General features: G+C 36.5%; 1 protein-coding gene across 3 annotated transcripts in view; it reads right to left on the reverse strand.

Moving 5' to 3' along the window:
* Window positions 1–591: 591 nt before the first annotated feature.
* Window positions 592–20115, reverse strand: part of LOC103215919 (double-strand-break repair protein rad21-like protein 1) — a 30073-nt gene continuing 10549 nt past the window's right edge. For 2 of the 3 annotated variants that reach the window (XM_037995072.2, XM_037995069.2), the window contains 9 exons: window positions 18176–18346; window positions 16680–16775; window positions 15655–15768; window positions 13247–13473; window positions 12903–13002; window positions 11928–12052; window positions 9794–9889; window positions 7359–7448; window positions 592–1982 (listed from right to left, as the gene is read on the reverse strand). In XM_037995072.2, the coding sequence (XP_037851000.1) occupies window positions 1794–1982; window positions 7359–7448; window positions 9794–9889; window positions 11928–12052; window positions 12903–13002; window positions 13247–13473; window positions 15655–15768; window positions 16680–16775; window positions 18176–18346 (1208 nt within the window). In that variant the 3' untranslated portion in view covers window positions 592–1793. The remainder of the gene's footprint in view (window positions 1983–7358; window positions 7449–9793; window positions 9890–11927; window positions 12053–12902; window positions 13003–13246; window positions 13474–15654; window positions 15769–16679; window positions 16776–18175; window positions 18347–20115) is intronic. The other variant, XM_037995070.2, reaches the window with a different exon arrangement.

Raw genomic sequence — 20115 nt, forward strand, 5'->3', positions numbered from 1 at the left:
AGAATATTACTCAGCAATAAGTAGGAACAAACCACTGACACATGCAACCACTTGACGAATCTCAAAGACATTGTATGAGTGAAAGAAGCCAGTATCGAAAGGTTACATGCTATATGATTCCATTTTTATGACATTTTCAAAAAGACAAAAGTGTAGTCATGGAGAAGAGTGGTTGCCAGATGTTATATGGGGGAAGGGTGTTACTACAAAGGGATAACACAGAGAATTTTTTAGGGTGATGTTACTGCTGGAATCCTAATTGTGGAGATGGTTACAGGACTCTATACATATGTTAAAATTCACAGAACTGTGCATCAAAATTAAGAAGTCAATTTTTCTGTATGTTAATTTAAAAAATAAAAGAAATTTTAAAAAGGCAATTTTGCCATTTAAAATTTATAGTTAATACATTTAGAGAGGCTATTTAGAATTTGTTGTTTGCAGCATATTTCCATATACAACAACATTTTAATGAGTGCCATAGGCTTCACTTTACAGTGTATGATGGCGCTCACAGAGCATAATATGAAAATGTCCTAACTCAAATTTCGATTAAGAAAAAAAGAAAACAACAGTTTTAATGTCAAAAATGTTCGGTAAATGCCAAGCAAAAGAACATTTATTTTGGTGATCTTTACTCAGACTGTAGTTGCAAACAACATGCGGAACAAGTGTCTGCTAATTTTTTTAAACATAAAAAGCAGATTTAGTTTTGCTGACACATTAATGGTGATTATAATACTCATTAAATAGTAAATAAAAAGGTTAAATGACCTATAAATAGACTAAAACCCACACAGGTAATTTAAAGCAAAGATGAGCTTTGTAACTCTTCAATTTTAAAATGTTGGATTAAAAACCATAGCATTAGGTCAAATCAAGGATGATATGCATTGCAATCAAATAAACTGTCTGTGTAGAAATAAGGAAGTTTTCATCATTAACCCCACAAAATTCAAGTAAATACTCCAATGTAAAATAGCCTTTTAAGAAACATCTTTGAATGTTTGTCAAAAACATATAGCATTTTAAAAATGCATCCTAAATGTATGCTAAATGCAACATTCAAGTCAGGGAAATGATAAATGCTATATATTCAAATCAGCTAAGTTAAAAAAATTACTTAACTGGCTGCGCGGTGGCTCAAGCCTCTAATCCCAGCACTTTGGGAGGCCGAGACGGGCGGATCACGAGGTCAGGAAATCGAGACCATCTTGGCTAACACAGTGAAACCCCGTCTCTACTAAAAGAATACAAAAAACTAGCTGGGCGAGGTGGCGGGCACCTGTAGTCCCAGCTACTCGAGAGGCTGAGGCAGGAGAATGGCACAAACCGGGGAGGCGGAGCTTGCAGTGAGCTGAGATCTGGCCACTACACTCCAGCCTGGGTGACAGAGCGAGACTCCGTCTCAAAAAAAAAAAAAAAATTACTTAGCTATAATTAAGTATTTCTGAGCCAGGTATGGTGGCATGTGCCTGTAGTCCCAGCTATTCAGGAGGCTGAGGCAGGAGAATCACTTGAGCCCAGAGTTCCAGTCCAGCCTGGGCAACATAGTGAGGCCTTTGGCCTTAAAAAAACAAAAAACAAAACAAAACAGAATTTAAAGTATTTCTTTGTAAGCATGTAGGTTTCCAATTCTAGCTATGATTATTCTGAACTACAGAGAGGAAATAGGTCAGCCTATCTATGAAAGGGATCAGACCTTCAGCTGCTTCCAGATGGCTTCTGCATTAAATGGAACAATCTACACAGAAATTCTAGTGATGACATAAATCTATATGTCTGGGTTTCCTTCACATGTTATAAAACATTGGTCCTATTGTAGCTATAATATCTGCATAGGGAGCACTCTGGTTCAGCTCGATAGCCCGCTGTTTTCTTAGGACAAGAAAGCTATAAAATTTGGCAGCTGCTTGTTTTCGGTCGCTATTTCTACAGAGCTTCATCAGACTAAAGGACTGCATTCCCATCTTGTTAGATTCCTGGGAAAATAGTTAGAAAAGAAAAAAGAAAAGGGAAACAAGATCGTTAGAAGTAAAGCCAGCTATAAATGCATAATGAACAACAAAATATTAACATTTTGGATAAATGACTATAAAATCCTTAAGTGGAAGAAGGGAAATGACTCCTTAGTAAACATAAAAACAAAACAAGTCACTGTACACAAGCTTGGTTCATGAAGAACACGCATGCAAAAGAATTCCAAAGTGTTATACAAATTTGTAATGTATTATACAAATGTTAGATCTTTTTAAAATGGATGTTAACATAAATGGCTCCTGTGGAAAGGGCAATTAATCTATATTTGCAGAGACAAAAAAAAAAAAAAAATCCACAGGACTTTGGGAGGCTTCAAATACAGTGAAAATGATCAGCCTATCAGTATTCTTCTACTTAAAGGTACTAGTGTTGGTGTTGACTATAAACAACTCTAGTTTCAGTGTCAGGGGATTATGACTATGTAAACAACTCCCAATTTCTTTGCACAGATTAAAAAGATGTCGGATTCACTATATGACATCTGTGCACCTACTGAAAATAACTGAGGTACAATAAAGTATTTTAATTACGGATGAAGATAATTCTTTTCATGAAGACTAAGATTTGGAATCAGATTCCTAGAGAAGTATAATTTTTTAGTTAGAAATACTGCAGTGTGGCCAGGTGTGGTGGCTCACGCCTGTAATTCTTTGGGAGGCCAAGGAGGGCGGATCACTTGAAGTCAGGAATTCCAGACCAGTCTGGCAAACACGGTGAAACCTTGTCTGTACTAAAAATACAAAAATGAGCTGGGCATGGTGGCATGTGCCTGTAATCCCAGCTATTTGGGAGGCTGAGGCAGAAGAATTGCTTGAAACCGGGAGGAAGAGGTTGCAGTGAGCCAAGATCACACCACTGCACTCTAGCATGGGTGATGTGAGACCCCATCTCAAAAAAAGAAAAAAAAAAAAAAAAAGAAAGAAACACTGTAGTGAATACTGGCCAATGTCCCTAGGAGCATCATACTCCTTGGATAGTTGTGAAGCATATTTAGAAATACCATATACAAGGTTTTGCTTGTCTATAACATTCAACAAATTAACAAATTAAATACATTATTATACTTTATCTTAACCAAAGGTGTAGCCCAGGGTGAGTAACCTTTCAAAGATGGCATATCCAGCCTACATTTATTCCCTGCCTTGAGAGAAAAGATGAGAATTGGGTGGCTTTTTCCTCCCAGGAGAGAATAAGGACAGCTTTTTCAATTTCAAGAATTCTCTTGAAAAACCCTAAAGGGACAAATATGCAAGATTAAACATAAGTGTTTATTTGTGTTCCCTTCAGAAACCTTTCTGAAATGAAGGTAAAGAAGGAAAAAGTGACAAAGGAAGGAGACAAAGACAAAGAAAGTGGAAGACATAACTGACTTAGTAGAATAGAGACAACTGAATCCTAAATGCTGGCAGAGGGGAAGCCAGCAAAAAGCAAGCCGATCTGAGTGAGATACAGTACCCTGGAAAAGCTCAGGAATTGGAGACATCAGTGTATCATAAACTGGGGAGAGGGATTAAGCTGAAAATAGGAGAATTCCTTGAGAATCTACTTAGGAACAGTTAGCCCTTCTGTCCACTCCACCACCTCACAGAATCAGAGACCACTACTCACATAGTAGAAGGTGTGACGTTGCCCTTCTGGAGATACCAAGCATTGAGGCTTTGGACTTAAGGCACTAGCGCTGTGGATGGTGAAGTGTCATGCCACAAACAGTGGGATTAAGGGAAATTCTACACTCTGAACAGTGAGATAACCAGCCTCTCCTTTATCTCCTTTTGGTTCCTGAGCTACTGGCATCGTGCTTACATGTCCTAGGCAGTAGACTTAAAGATTACTCTGGAAAAGCCAACTATTCTAAGGGAGAACAAAACCCAGTTACATAATACAATCTGGGGAAGGTGAGGGGTGCCACCCAATGACCTCAGTATAAAGACCATAAGTCTACAAGCCTTCATGCGTATATAACTTCCAATCAGTTTTTTGGTGTCTCTATCTTAAATAAAAACAGATAATCCTAGGATCTACAAGATATTTGAGTAAAATCTCTAATATTAAACAGCAAAAAGGAATGCATTCAAGAACATCACTAAGGAAAGATAATGCAGGGAGCAGAAGTGCAATCTCTGAAGTTAAGAAGTTTTTCATTGTATCCATGAAAAATGGCTAGGATAATAGTGAGAGGAAGCAGATCAGTGGTTGCTTGGGAATGGAGGTGCCAGTTGAAGGTATGCAAATGAGGGATTCACAAGGGGCACAAGGAAACTTTTTCTGGTTTGAGATATGTTTACTCCTTGATTGTGGTGAAGGTTTTACAGTTGTATGCATATGTCAAGACTTATCTAATGCATACTTTAAATAGAAATAGTTTACTGTATGTTAATAATATCTCAACAAAGCTGCTTAAAAACCTAATTAAATAATTAAATAAAAATATCGTGATGCTATAAAACAAAAGGTTAGTAAACAAGAAAAAAACTCCTGGAAAACAAAAAGGTGAAAGCAGATGTAAAAATTCAGTGAAGTCTAGAAGACAAAGTTGAAGAAATCTAGAGAGGAGAAAAACACAAATAAAAGGAAACTAATATAGAGGATAAAAGATGTTTTTAAAATTAAAGGAGCAGTTCAGGACATCCAACATCTGACCCATTGGCCCTTCAGGAAGATAAATAACAAGGAAATTGAGGCCAGGAGTTTGAAACCAGCCTGAGCAACACAGTGGGACCTTGACTCTATGAAAAACTTTAAAAAATAACAGTAATAAGGAGAAAGTTCAAGAATTTTTAAAAAATTTTCTAAAACTCAGGAACATGAACTTTCCATATAAAAGAACACACTACATGGTAGGCACAACAAGTGAAAGAAAAAAAAACCCAAAGCACATCATGAAATTCCAGAGTGCCAGGGATAATAATATTAATAATAAAAGATCAAAAGCTTCCAGAAAGAAAATAAAGATTTCTTACAAAGGATCACCAATTAAGGCAACATCTGACCTCTCAATAACATCACAAGAATCTTGGCAATGTTACAAAGCCTTCAACATCTGAGAGAAATATATTTTCAACTTATGTCTAGAGACAGTCACGTTAAAGGTAAAAGAAATGCTCAGGCTGGTATGGAGGGTCTCTATCTCTTATGAACTATTTATCTCAGGAAATCATGAAAGGATGTTAATCACCAAAAAATTTAAGATAAAGGAAGATCAAAGCACCCAAAACCACAGACGAAATAATACATACAGGAAAGAGACAAATTCTCATGTTTATGACAAAGCAATATCCCAAGACAAAAACTATGGAGCAGACCTAAAGAGCAACTAGTTTGTATCAATCAGAACAAGAGGATGGTGAACCCCCAGAGAGATACCTTTAAGGAGAAAAAAAGGAACTGATGGATCACTTGATAAGAGATATTATAAAATATTATAAAACCATAAAAATGGTATTTTTGTCAGAGTTTGGTCATATTGTCTGAGCTTGGAAAAGTAATTAAAATGGGTTTATAGACTGAGCAAATGAAAAAAAATGAGGTAATGATTAACTTGAAAAAAGCCTAATGACAAAACAATCATAAACTTGACAAGAAATGTAATCACGCTATGAAGCTTCAATGTAAACTAATTTTTATATAGTATTTATGGCAGCAGCTGCTAGTTGTCCTTTAATTTCCATTCTCTTCTTCTATAGTAACGGAATTATTAGCTGGGACTAAGCTTACCAAATAAAGACTACATTTCCCAGCTAGATGCAGTAATGTGATTAAGTGCTGGTCAATGAAGCGTTAAAAGTTATAAAATTTCTGGCTGGGCGCGGTGGCTTACGCCTGTAATCCCAGCACTTTGGGAGCCCGAGGCAGGGGGATCACGAGGTCAGGAGATCGAGACCATGGTGAAACCCCGTTTCTACTAAAAATACAAAAAATTAGCTGGGCGCGGTGGTGGGCGCCTATAGTCCCAGCTACTCGGGAGGCTGAGGCAGGAGAATGGCGTGAACCCGGGAGGCGGAGCTTGCAGTGAGTAGAGATCGCACCTCTGCACTTCAGCCTGGGCGACAGAGCGAGACTCCGTGTCAAAAAAAAAAATTTAAAAAAAAAAAAGTGATACAATTTCTGGGTTGTACAGTTAAAGGAAACTTTGCTGCTGATTGGAGTACAGACCTGGTAGGTAGTTAGCCATTTTGGATCTTGAGAAGACAAGGGAAACCTGGGTCCCTGACAACTTTGTGAGCATAGCTGCCATACCAGATTGAACCTTTACCTGAGAGATAAACAAACTTCTATCTTTTTAAAGTCATTAATATTTTGGCTTCCTGTCACAATCAAACCTGCATCATAACTATTACAAATATAACACTGTAAACACATAACACTATGCTAAAAGTATAGTAGGGAGGGGAAGGTAACTAAGTTAAACTTTTGTTTTCTGTCAGAAGAATTCAGTAAAGTTTAAAGCTGAAATACCAAGAAAGAGCACTAAAAGCATGTTTATTAAGAATATAGATATAGGCCGGGCGCGGTGGCTCAAGCCTGTAATCCCAGCACTTTGGGAGGCTGAGGCGGGTGGATCACGAGGTCAGGAGATCGAGACCATCCTGGCTAACATGGTGAAACCCTGTCTCTACTAAAAATACAAAAAACTAGCCGGGCGTGGTGGCGGGCGCCTGTAGTCCCAGCTAGTCGGAGGCTGAGGCAGGAGAATGGCGTAAACCCGGGAGGCGGAGCTTGCAGTGAGCCGAGATCGCGCCACTGCACTCCAGCCTGGGTGACATAGCGAGACTCCGTCTCAAAAAAAAAAAAAAAAAAAAAAAAAAGATTATAGATATAAATACTAAAAGAAGCAGCTTAATGTAGTTGCTTCTGGTGAGCAGGACTTAGGGAAAGGAGGGGTAGGACAAAGGCCTTTCTGCCTTTTCAGCCTTATTGCATGGTGCTATGGAACTTTTAAAATAATATGCATGTATTATTTTGATAAAAATATAAATTAAATTCAAAAATTATCTGAGCTGTCACTCTTGAACTGCTATCAACTAAGTTTCATGTTGAGAATTAGTTGGTATCCTGCTAAAAATGAGAATGGGATACAGAATAGATAGATATCTAAGGGTATGAGTGTGGGTAAGAAGTTGATTAGAATATGCAGGCACCAAAACCAAACTTCTATATTTAGCCCTGGGTATACTACTGAAAATCATCGCACTCTAGTGGGATGTGGCCTCAAAAAAATAAGGAAAATTACTGCGTTTTCATTAATATCTAGAAGCTTGAAGTCAGTATTTACTTATTTTTTAAAATAAAAATAGGGTTGACAAACCCTAGCATCTTACCCGTAAACGATTTAACAACTGAAGTATTCTTCGATTCCATCTTTCTGTCTCAATATTTTCTTCATTCCTCAATGACTCCTGTTTGAATGACTGATAAATAAAATATTTAATTTAAGCAAATTTTACTAAACGCTTACTATTCACCAATCATAGTGTTAGCTTCTACAAGAAACACAATTTTTACAATGGGTCCTGCCAAATAAAGAGCTTATAGTCTTTATTATTTATAAAGAGAATAAGGCTAACATACAAATATAAACCACCTTTGCACAATTATACCTATACTCTCCAGGGTGTCTTCTGATAAGAGGCTCCAAAATAGGAGATTCTGCCATCTTTATTTGGTAATGTGCCCAGGGCCTTTCAGTTACTTTGAAAAGTAAAATTAGCAAAGACAACAACTTTTGCCTAGGGCTATCCTAGTTCTGGTCAATCTGAACTTAGTTGACAGGAGTAAACATATAGCTATTTCTGCATTGTAAAGACCTTTATCTGAACTTACCTGGTAATGGAAGCTCTAAACATAACTGCTGTCTAGTAGTTTGTGTACAATTGGGTTAGAAATCTTTCAGATTTCGAGATGCCTTGTCCAAAAAAGATTAACCCACTGCCTGATTGTCTGTCATGGTTATCTAAATAAATTCTTTCTGTTTTTTTGGGGGGTTTTTTTGGTATTTAAGTCTTAACCACTTTCAGAAATACCTCAATATTTAAAAATGGTAAAGTTGAAATTCTTTGCAAGAATTTATTCTAATCCCTTACAAACTAACACCTTATGATATTAGAGCAGAAACTGGGCATATGAAAGGTGTTCATGAATCTGATAAAAGAGTAGGCTTACAGGGGGTTGGGGGAAGGGAAGTGGCACAAATCTGGCCTACTTTATAATTTTTCCTAAGCTAATTCTGACCATGCGTCCCAAAAGCATCTGTCACTCTCATCACATGTCCACCGTTTGTCTAGCCTTCATGTATAGGAGCCCAGACACTTGCTAAAAGTGCTTTCAATTTCATAGACTCCAAGACAACTACAGAAAGCACCAGAATATTCTGCATGACATTTTAAATCATGTGAGGCTAAAGGGACTCTTTGACTCAGCCTGGGAACTACTGAGTCCTCATTTCCACCAACTATACCAGCTTCCTGGGCCTGCCTATGCTATATGCTTTCTTATATCCCAAAGAGACTAATTTGAAAATATGGTCACTTTATTCTGGAGAGTTTTCCAAATCCCTTCAGCTACAATTTATGATTATTCTTTTCTGGTCTGTCCTTGGATAAATGAGGACACCCACTTATTAATGTTTATTTTATTGTTAAATAAACAAATGCAGTTTTTGAAATGTAAAAACCTCTTTGTTAAAGGTCCATGAGACTCTCGCTTCACCTATAATGCACAACTAAACTAACCAGAGAAAGGCTCAGAAGAAATAGTCTGTGCATTCTGCTAAAGCCTGTCTACTTGATCTATCTGGACACCCTACAGCTGAATCTATTGTGTAGAAAGCCCAGTGGATTATTAAAACAGCTGAACTTGTGCTGTGTTGTGGTTTGCTTGACCATGTATGAAAATAACCTACATCTATAAAAGCAAAGCGAATAGCAAGAATGAATCAACCACTTCTGGCTCAGCTGTTTGGATACTTCAGGTAAAAAGTTCAGGTAATTTATTCTGCCCTAGATTATCTAGAGAATTCAGTCTCTTTTCCTTTTATGAAAAACAATCAAATAGTCTTGGAACTCATTATATAGATAATTTTATAGAAACAAATTAATATCAGGCTTACTGGGTGTTTTTATATTATTTACTAAAAAACTTTTACTAAAATTCTTTACAATCTTAAAAATGTTTTCAGTACGCTGGGACAAGACCAGAGAAATAAGACAGTTAACAAGCAGGGAGTCAGGTAAATCAGATTTGACTTCTGTCTTTGCTATTGACATGTGGCCCTCTGACTACCAGATGATTTTGTTTCAAATTTCCAGAACCCTTGTATAGATAAAAGCCTCGTGCCACATAATGTTAAAGGAAAAATTGCCTACAATTTTTGTTGTAAATAAGATAAAATTTCAAATGCACTAGGCCATACTCTTAATATAGTTCTGTCTCTCTAGAAATGTTATACCAATAATTTAAAACAGTGATTCTCAACATTTTAAATCCTGTCACTACTTTTGATAAGTACAAAAATCTCACATTTTCCCTTAAAAGTATTTGAAGTTTCAAAAGAAATTAAAGAAAGACAAAAAATCAGAGCAATTCAGAATATTTTATCAAACTATTCACAAACATCTCTGTTGTAATCACAAATTTAAATTATAAATTCAGAAAGTAACATGACAGCTTTAAAAGCCAAGTTTCAGATAAATAAGGTGTTAAAAATATTTAGGAATGAAGTTTTTAAGAACATCCCCAAGACTATACATATATTTACCAATTCAACTGGACTACATTCAATTTCTTGTGCAAATAAGTCATTCGTTACAGATGATTCCTCAGCAGCTAAAGACACCATTTCAACAATATCCTGCTGAAGCAAATTAGGGAAAGTTAGGTAAATCTGACAGTGGTTATACAGGAACAATCTAATTTTGTTAAATGCTTTAATCACGTGAACGCTCATTTCTCAAACTAATTTAAAATACTACCCACATTCTCAAAATATTATCTCTGAAATATCCCAGATAGGCAGTCTTTGACTTAAATGTTACTGTTTTCCATATGCCTCCCATAAAGGAAGAACTTGCATGCCCCTTCCCTCCTTGTTTCCTATCCTTTTCCTTTCTTTTTCCCTCTCTACTGCAGGCCTCACATTAAAAGTCTCTACTGCTGTGCTACTGAGACCACTTTGCTTTGAAGCATTTTATCTAGCCCCACTCCCCTACCTCTATTCTCATGCCAATACCAGGTGGCAGAGGAAAGAGATCTGCAATAGGCAAGCAGAGAGGGAGTGAGAGTGAGGAAAGGGATATTAATATCCCTACTGAGGACCATGATAGGATTCCTGCCACCACTGCTGGAGCTGTCACGGGCAAAAGGGAAGAAGGACCTGTCTGCTGGAAGGGGAGTGAAGACATAAAGGAAGAAAGAAAAAGAGACAGACAGAAATTTCCTAGTCCCTATCATCTCCTTCCCTTCTCATTGCTATAGAAGCTGTCAATCCCTTTTCATCTTCAACCTGTCTCTAAGCTTCATTCCCCAGGTATTCTCCCCAGTCTTGACTAAGGGCCTCCTCTAAGATAGTTTACTTGCTTTTTAACTCAGTTTTAAAAATTGTTAGTAAACATAAGGAGTTACATTTTATTCTTTAATAAACATGTTTGTGAAGCCTTGTTTTTCTCTTTCAATTTCTATGAATATTCAATCTTTCTGATACTCTCAATTTTGCAGTTATGATATATAAAAATTCTGTTTTATGAAAATTTGAAAATGATTCATCAGAATCAATATTTTCTTGTCCCTTCTTGTTCTTGTGCTCCCATGCGTGACTATATTTCTCATTTGTTAACCATTTTTGGAAGCAAAATAAGAGTAGAATTGAAAAAGCATAAACATAGGGAAAGGAGTAAAGGTTCAAAAGAACTGGTACATCAATCTCTCTTCTCTCTACTTCAAGCCCATGGGACAATCTATCTTGTTATATCTATGATAAGTGCAGTTATATTTTCCTTCCAAAATATCATAAACTAAACAGGTTTACCTAATCATAATTTTCGGAAGGTACACTTTAAGAAACGCCTGAGCCCAAGTGAGGGAGAGAGTAGTACTGGCAACCCAGTATCTCAATATCCAGTATATTATTAAATATTTAGTAAAATACTTTCTGTTTGAATGCACTGTGAAATTGTCTTTCTTTCCAAGGGCATTCAGTTTCAACATGGGTTGACTTTGAATTCCCTGAGTGGTTATCAAAATACAGTGATAATGGAACAGACCAGAAAAACACTGGTTTATTTTTATCTGGTATGGCTATAATATTTATATTTGTACAATCAATAAAATAATTGAGAAAATATTTCAAAGCAATTATTTCCAATTATGTTTTCAAATAGTAATGTTTTTCAAATAAAAAATTATATCTTAAAAAGTTTTTAAAATTTCGTTTTGGTTATAAATCTTTAGATAAGTCTTTCAGATTCAAGGCCAAAGTAATGGGTGGGTCTAAAATATATTATTCTTAGAGATGTAAGGGTGAATTTACGATGAGAAGCAAAACTCAGGTATACTGGCTGCAGTTCTAAAACATTCCATGACACAAAGAATATGAGGCCTAGTAGGATTCTCAGCATATAACCAGGTTTACCTAGAGACAATCATTGATTTAACGTATCATGCAAAATACTAGTTCAGTATGAAACCACCTTATCTTGCGATTTACATCCTAAACTCCTGGAAAAATTCTGTAGAAGAAAATCATGTTTTACCCTGCTACTTAGTAAACAAATTGCAAAACAACTTAAAATGAAATATGAATATACAAATGTAAGAAAATATACCAGAGTCCCAACATTCCTTTACTATATCTGTAGAAAATAAAATATTTTTATGATTCTCTCTGGATAACTTACCTCAGTGTTAATATGTTTATTGGTATCCTCATAAGAGCTATGCTGAGATCCACCAATCACATCCTTCCAAGTTTGAGGTTTACTTAACTCTTGCTGGGAATTTGGCTCTTGCATCATGAATGTCTCTAAATTATCAAGGAAATAAAGACAATTTCACCAAAATATCTTTCAAACTTGAATTGTGATATGGTTGTAACAAAAGAAAACTTCTGACAGACACCTTGGGATCCAAGAATTTAAGCAAAGGATACACAAACTTTCTTATTGCTCCCAAGTCTCACATATGTATCTTCCCTTTCCTGTCCTCTGTCTCTTTATCAACTCCACTCCCCATTCTCTGCCAACCATCTCCTCTACACACACTCTCACACATTCACTCACAAGACAACATGGATAATTCAAGCCCATTGTGGTATATCGTTCAGTAGATTTAATGCCTTCAGGAAGGGTGATCAGGAAGTGGAGGCTCCCTCATCACATCAATTGGTTTTACTATTACTTTATAATTATCATGATAATAATCAGTAATTATTAATATTCCATGTGCCTTTGGGTAGACAGAAATACTCGTCTCAAGTTAACTGTATTAAGTGCTGTTCTTATCCTTACATGACTTTTCATGTTAGTTGTTTTACATTGAAACATTATCTTGCTAGATAGAAAGATTTTCTTTTTTGAGGATTTTTGAGTACTGCCTTTGAGAGTGAAGGAGGTAGAAAAAGTGATAGTAAGAATGGTTTACATAGTATGTATACTTCATCTTTTTAATGAAATCTCTGGGACAAAAATTAATCCAAAATGCAGAAAAATGCAATACTGAAGTAATAATTTCATTTAAGTTCAACCACTCTTCCAGAGTTAGCATTTATACTTGAGAACATGGAATTGGATCCCATGTTCATTTTGAAATTTAAAACATCAAATTTTTGTTGCCACAACATTCCCCTCAACATCAAGAGAATTAAGAAGTCTCACCTATGATATTTTGGTTTCCCACTTCTTCCCTTACTGAATCCTTCTGTGTCATTTTTCTTCCAAGTTTAAAGCCAGAGGACAGAAAGCACTTTGTAAACAACTGTAAAAATACACACTTTTGGTTTTTTTGTTTTTGCACCAGCAAAGTAATTCAAGAAAACACAAGCACATATCTAAAAAGGAAAAACTATAATTCATACACACAATCCAGAAAATTAATTCAAAATGAGGAAGTACTTCTTTGCAAGTTTAAATTCTGTATATGTATGTAAAGATGTGTTTATTATTTATTTATTTATTTATAACCAGACATTGCTGTCATGTAGAAGGATAGAAACTGTTACCATTTTCAGTTCAGCATGAACCAAATCCTGGGCAGCGGTTGACAGAAGTGTATCCACTCCTCCCCTCTTCTTCCACATCATCAATCTTTGGGTAGGAGGTGCAAGTTCCAAAACCATGAGGGTGTCCGCAAAGGAAGTAAGCTGTTTATGTATAACTTTGCTACTGAGCTCCTTGACAGGATCTATGAGCAATCTCCTCTTTTTACCTTTCCTTTTCTCAGCAATGTCTAAATATAAGAAATAGGCACAAATGTGATTGGTTATACAGCTTTCTAAAATCATATTGTAGACACTAAATACTTAAGAAATTTCTAAGCCAGGCACGGTGGCTCATGCCTGTAATCCCGGCACTTCAAGAGGCTGAGGTGGGCAGATTGCTTGGGCCCAGGAGTTCAAGACCAGCCTGGGCAACATGGCTAAACCCTGTCTCTACAGAAAATACAAAAATTAGCCACACATGGTAGCATGCACCTGTAAACCCAGCTACTCAGGAGGCTGAGATGGGTGGATCCCTTGAGCCTGAGTGACAGAGGCTGAAGTGAACTGAGACCACACCACTACACTCCAGACTGGGCAACAGAGCAAGACCCTATCTCCAAAAAAGAAAAGAAATTTCTACCACTGTACAACATACAGTGTTGCATTGGAAAGAAAATCCCTTCTCTCCTCTGAAAATTACGCTGAGCAACCAATAGCTGATACATTTTGTAAGGTGTTGCTTGGAAGTGCTTAGAAAGGGATCTACCTGTTAAGTGAGCAACTGAGGAAATGTGGGGAAGAGGGAATTCAACCTATCTGGAGGTTCCTTAAAATGCTTATGTAATAGGATAACTTTCTACAATGCTAATTTGTATTTGTCTAGTGTATTTTTCCCTCTCCCACTGAAATTCATAGACATTCCAAGCAGGTTCCATAGGATTTCACTCCATCAGGGAATTTTAGCAGGCAGAAGGCAGAAGTTAAGCTTTTCTTTAGTAAAGCTCTAAAAGGGGAGAGAGGGTTAGATTTCTCAGAATGGATAAAGATCCAAGATCAGTGGAGCCAAAAGGTACAGGAACCTGCTTGCTGGTTGATATGCCTCAGTAAAATCCCAGGAACAAGGCAAGATACTGGACAGGTTGGCTATGTGATGATCCCCAAGGCTATGTAAGCTGGAGCACTGGGAACTACAAATTGGTATGGCTGATAACCAGAGGTTCCCTTCCACCTTCCACCTTCTATACCCTTCCCCCAAACTCTGGAACTACATGATGGAAAGAAGACAGGGAAGCTACACAGACTGAATTTCCTGCCAGCCTAGTGAGATAGAGGCTCAGTGGTAAACTCAGTTAAAAAAAAAAAAAAATGCTTTACTGTTTGCATGCCTGAGTTTATAAACTGAAATTCACATCAATTATACTACCTACAAACTAGGATGTTTCTAAATGACCTAGTTATATTAGTTATATTAGACTAGTAGTTATATTAGACTCATACTTACTACTTATCCCTAAAACATGATGTTTGAAGTTAAATGCTAGAAGGCATTGTGCCTCTCTTCTGACCCTTTTATTCTGCCTTATATTATATTCACTTGCATGATTATTTATCTTCCTAACTGGATTGTTTTCTAAGCTTCTTAAAAGCAAAAAGTGTGTGTCTTCTTTATTCCCATGCCCACCACAGAGTAATGGCTCAATACATTCCTAAATTGAACTTAGTTTAAAATTTTTCAGTTTCCCAAACTGGATACGTGGTTTGAACAGGACTGAATATAATGCAAGTGATACAGAGATACAGGACAAATGAGCCCCAGACTGAAGCTTAGCCCATCTGGGTTCTTGGCTTTGTCCAGGAAAAGAATTCAAGGGCAAGTCAGAGGTAGAAGAAAACAGCTTTACTGAATAGGCAGTGTTAAAGCTCTGGTGGTGTTACAGCTCTAGCACCGTGACTGCTGCTACAGAGCAGGGCTACCCAGTAGGCCCAGACTAGCAGCTCAGGGCAGTTTTGCAGTGATATTTATACCCACTTTTAATTGCATGCAGATTAAGGGGGCCGGTTTATGCGGGGAAGGAGTAGTAATCACTGGGTCATCGCCATGGAAAAGGGTGAATTCCCGGTGTTGCCATGGCAGCAGTAAATTGACATGGCACACTGGTGGGTGGGTCTGATTGAAAGCTCCCCCCACCCACTTTGTAACTTGTCATCATCTGGTCCGGTGTCCAACCCCCAATTCTAGAGTTGAGTCCCACTTCCTACCTCAAAAGGATCATCTAAAATTTCCTTGACGGTCTTCTCCTCTATTGTATTACAAGTGCTAGTACTAGATTGACTACCTCCTGTAATATTTCAGTGATTATTCAAACATCTCAAAGTATATAAGTTAACAGTGTATTAAAAATTAAAACAAAATGATAAATGCCTCTGACCTGAAATATCAATTGGATCAAGGGTAAATCCTTCCTCTTCAGTTGATAATAATGTTGTTTCATTCATTTTTTCATTTTCAGGTACACATATACACTCTGGGTTATCTGGTTCAACTAATCAACATCCACATAAAAGAAATTGTAAAAAAAACCAGTTAGGATGCAGGCTAGAGGACTGTGTGAGAATTAAAGAGAAAGATAAACTAACTGAAGATTTATATTACTAACTGGAACATCTGAATTCTTAGAATCATTTATTTAATAGAGTTGAAGAAGCTTACAGATTATATGGTCTGGGACCCATAGTATTCAAGTGAGTCAAGTATCATCATCCCCTTTTGCACATGAGACATCTAAGGGTGGGTTAAAGTCACGCAGATGTAAAAACAGTGGTGGCAACCACAGTAAATGACTGATAAAAATTTGACTATATGTCTGCTAAAAAAAATTGTATTCTGTTAAATACTTATCAGTTGACCCATAAAAAACCATAAGTAAAATTTTATTACTTAGCTCTTTGTATTTTCCATTTCTACTATTGTTTTTAGAAAGCAAATATAACATCAAAAATTGTGGCTAATCAAAAATGGGGCTAATTGTACTTTTAATTCTTAAGAAAAATCGGACTAAAATACCTCAAATCATCTGAGGTACTTCCATATGAATTTCAAGTAGGGAAAATATCCTCAATTTATAATTTCTCTCAAATTGTATGTAGATTATCAAATGATACTAGTTAATAAATTTTCTTACTATGTACCATATACTATTTTAATAATTCAAAAGCACAATATTTTGGCAGAGCACTCTCATGCTAAACCCAATCCTGGCTAAATACCCTTCAATGTACCTTTCTCAGAATCCAATTTCCTATTTTATATTGTCTACAGTCAGATTAACAGAGTCTGAAGGACATTGCTCTTTGTCTCTCACTATACTATATTGCTACTTAAATTCAGAAGTTCTGAGGCTTAATTTAAACATTAGTACCCATTACTTTCTCATAAAGGAAAATTTCAACCTACCTGCTAAACTACTGGGAGGCTCAGGAGGCAGGGAAATTTCTCTGTTCAAATGTATGTCTTCTAACAGGATATTCTGATCATCTTGCAATAGATTGTCTTGAAAAACACAATGAATACTTTTTTCATACAGATGGGAATCTGTCATTTGTTCACTAAACATTTATTAATGTTACTTTATGCATTTCATTGTAAAGGAATAACTAGATTTTTAATGTAAACTAGAGAATTTTTAAAAAGATTTGATAAAGTCAATAAACAATCTTTAAAACATGTGCATTTCGGCTGGGCGCAGTGGCTCGCTCCTGTAATCCCAGCCCTTTGGGAGGCTGAGGCGGGCGGATCACCTGAGGTCAGGAGTTCGAGACCAGCCTGACCAACATGGTGAAACCCCATCTCTACTAAAAATAGAAAAAAAAGTTGGCTGGGCGCAGTGGCTCAAGCCTGTAATCCCAGCACTTTGGGAGGCCGAGACGGGTGGATCACGAGGTCAGGAGATCGAGACCATCCTGACTAACGCGGTGAAACCCCGTCTCTACCAAAAAAACACAAAAATCTAGCCGCGCGAGGTGGCGGGCGCCTGTAGTCCCAGCTACTCGGGAGGCCGAGGCAGGAGAATGCCGTAAACCGGGGAGGCGGAGCTTGCAGTGAGCTGAGATCCGGCCACTGCACTCCAGCCTGGGCGACAGAGCGAGACTCCGTCTCAAAAAAAAAAAAAAAAAAAAAAAGGTTAGCTAGGCGTTGTGGTAGGCTCCTGTAATCCCAGATATTCAGGAGGCTGAGGCCGGAGAATCACTTGAACCACATGGCGGAGGTTGCAGTGAGCCGAGATGGTGCCATTGCACTCCAGCCTGGGTGACACAGCAAGGCTCCGTCTCAATAATAATAATAAGAAGAATAAATAAAACGTGCATTTGGACTTCTCAGTTTTTGTCTATCCGATTTCTATGACTATTTCATAAGGTGAAATAGTCTATATTAAGAGTAAAACAAATAAAACTGATAAAATAAAGAAGGCAATAAATTGGTAGAGGCCTTGAGGATAGGTAGAAGTATTTGATACAGTAAGTCATGGGGACCCAAGGCACTTAAGCAGATGAATATAAATATAAAATAATAATATAAAATTCTAGAAAAATACCTTAGCTGCTCCACATGTATGTTAAAGAAAACAATGTTTTCCAGTACATAGTCTAGTATATTTTACAAGGAATATACTAACTTCACTCTCTTCCCTCCAAGAATTAGGAATTTGTAAAAATAAAAACAAGCAGTAGTTCATAACCTCTATAGAAAATATATTTAAACAGATGGCTATTTACTTAGGCCTAGCCTAAATGTTTAAACATGCCATAGACTTTGAAAACTTGTATGAAAAATGTATTGACCTACGTAACACAAAAACATATTTGAAATTTTACATTGATATAATAAATCTAATACATTGTAGTAATTTGATTAAAATAAATATTTTATTTCTACATGACCAGATAGCATACCAATCATTTCTCCTGCAGCTCCTTCATCTCCAAACCCATCTCCACTGTCATAGAACAGAGATCTTTCTCCAGTGAGGCTTCCAGAACTATGTTCAATTAAAGGACCACTGGAATTCAGTAATATGTTGTCATCAAAGAAGCTATGTCTTCTGAGAATTTCAGATTCCTCCCCTAAATAAATATATATCATTAATACTAATTCATAGAAACACAGAATTTTACAGTTAGAAGGAAATTCAGATATCATCTAGCATAATCCTGTCATCCAACACCTCATTTTACAGATGAAGAGAATAGCTGAAAGACTTACTTGAATTATTCAACTAAAGTCACTCAGTTAATCAGTAGAGACTGGATTTTTAGTCTAATGACCTTTCAAATACAATGGAAAAAAATGCCAAAATATTACATAGAGTTTATAGTTGTGATATAATTTAATAACTTCCTAAGGTAAAAGTACTATGGAAAATAATTTCTTCTATTTTAGGTAAGTAAGTTCTGCTTGACCAAGTATATTTCATAGTATTTTAAGGACAATTGCTTGTATTGTTCATGCATAGTGGAGGTTTGGAAAATAAGGAACATGTCAGTCATCTTCGGAAATGGAAACATAGATAAAATATTAAAGAATGGGCTTACAACATTCATTCAATAGAAATTGAATATGCTAGGGGGTAGTGACACAGGTCTGCAAAAAAAAAAAAACAACAACAACAACAAAAAACCCGTCAGCTAACAATAACTGAGTGTTTATAGTATGTATTATATTATGTAATAGAAGATACTATTATAATTCTCATTCCACAGATGAGGTAACACAGGCACAGAAAGGTTTTGTAACTTGCACACAGTCACAATATAATAAACGACAGAGTCAGGATCTGAATCCAGCTCTGATTCCAAAGCCTACATCCTGACAATCACAACACTACACTGATAGTTCCAGGGGACCAGAAGTCAGCTCTTGACCAGAAATCAGTTATTTCCCTCTCTTGGATTTGAATCTCTAGGTCCAGGAGTCTGAAATCCCAGAGGTCCAAGGTTAGTCTTCTCCTCCTTCTAACAACCCATGTTAGTGTTAGACAGTAAAGAAAATCATGAAGTATTACCCATATTGAAAATTCTTCTATAGACCTAAATCTTCTAGAATGGAAGAGCGGAAAAAAACAACTATCATGACAATGGATTAAAGAATTGCTCAGAAAAAAAAGACTAAATTACTTTTTAAAAAACTAAGAATATATTCACATCATCCAGGTACAGCTTGATAGCTCCCAAAGGAAAAGCCAGCATTGGTCAGAGAATAAGACTTATGAAGACACTATATTCTCAGCATTGAACATCACAAGAATCTCAGATTACACAAAATACATAAAAGAAATAATCATTGCCTTTGATCTTATATTATAATCCAGAATAAGATGGATTAATTTTAAATATTTCTTAGAGGACATTAGGTTTGAAGCAGTTTTTAAAGAAGAGAAAAATCACATATTGGTGAAGATTAAAGGAAGGAATAAGGGAAATAACCATATGATGTTGTCAGTTATATCCCAACTTTACAAATGGGGCAGTAAGGCTGAGAGAGGTTAGGCAATTTGCCCAATATCACACAGAAAATCAATAGAGAAAGTTCAGATTCAAACCAAAAACTGTACATTTACTAAGAACATGTTCTTCCCACCTTTTAAAATTGTAAAGGAAGATACAGAAATGTGAACAACTAAATTGTACTGGTTGGGTGGCAAAGACACTAGACTTGCTAGACTAGAGCAAAAAGTCCACATTAACAGGAAAACAAAGCTGATGAAATAAAGAAGGTGATAAATTGGCAGAGGACTTGAGTATAGGTAGAGGTATATGATACAGTAAGTCACAGGGACCCAAGGCACTTAAGCAGAGGAATGTGATATATTGAAAATGGAATTTAAAGACAATTG

Source organism: Chlorocebus sabaeus, chromosome 2 (assembly GCF_047675955.1).
Source record: "Chlorocebus sabaeus isolate Y175 chromosome 2, mChlSab1.0.hap1, whole genome shotgun sequence".
Taxonomy (NCBI): domain Eukaryota; kingdom Metazoa; phylum Chordata; class Mammalia; order Primates; family Cercopithecidae; genus Chlorocebus; species Chlorocebus sabaeus.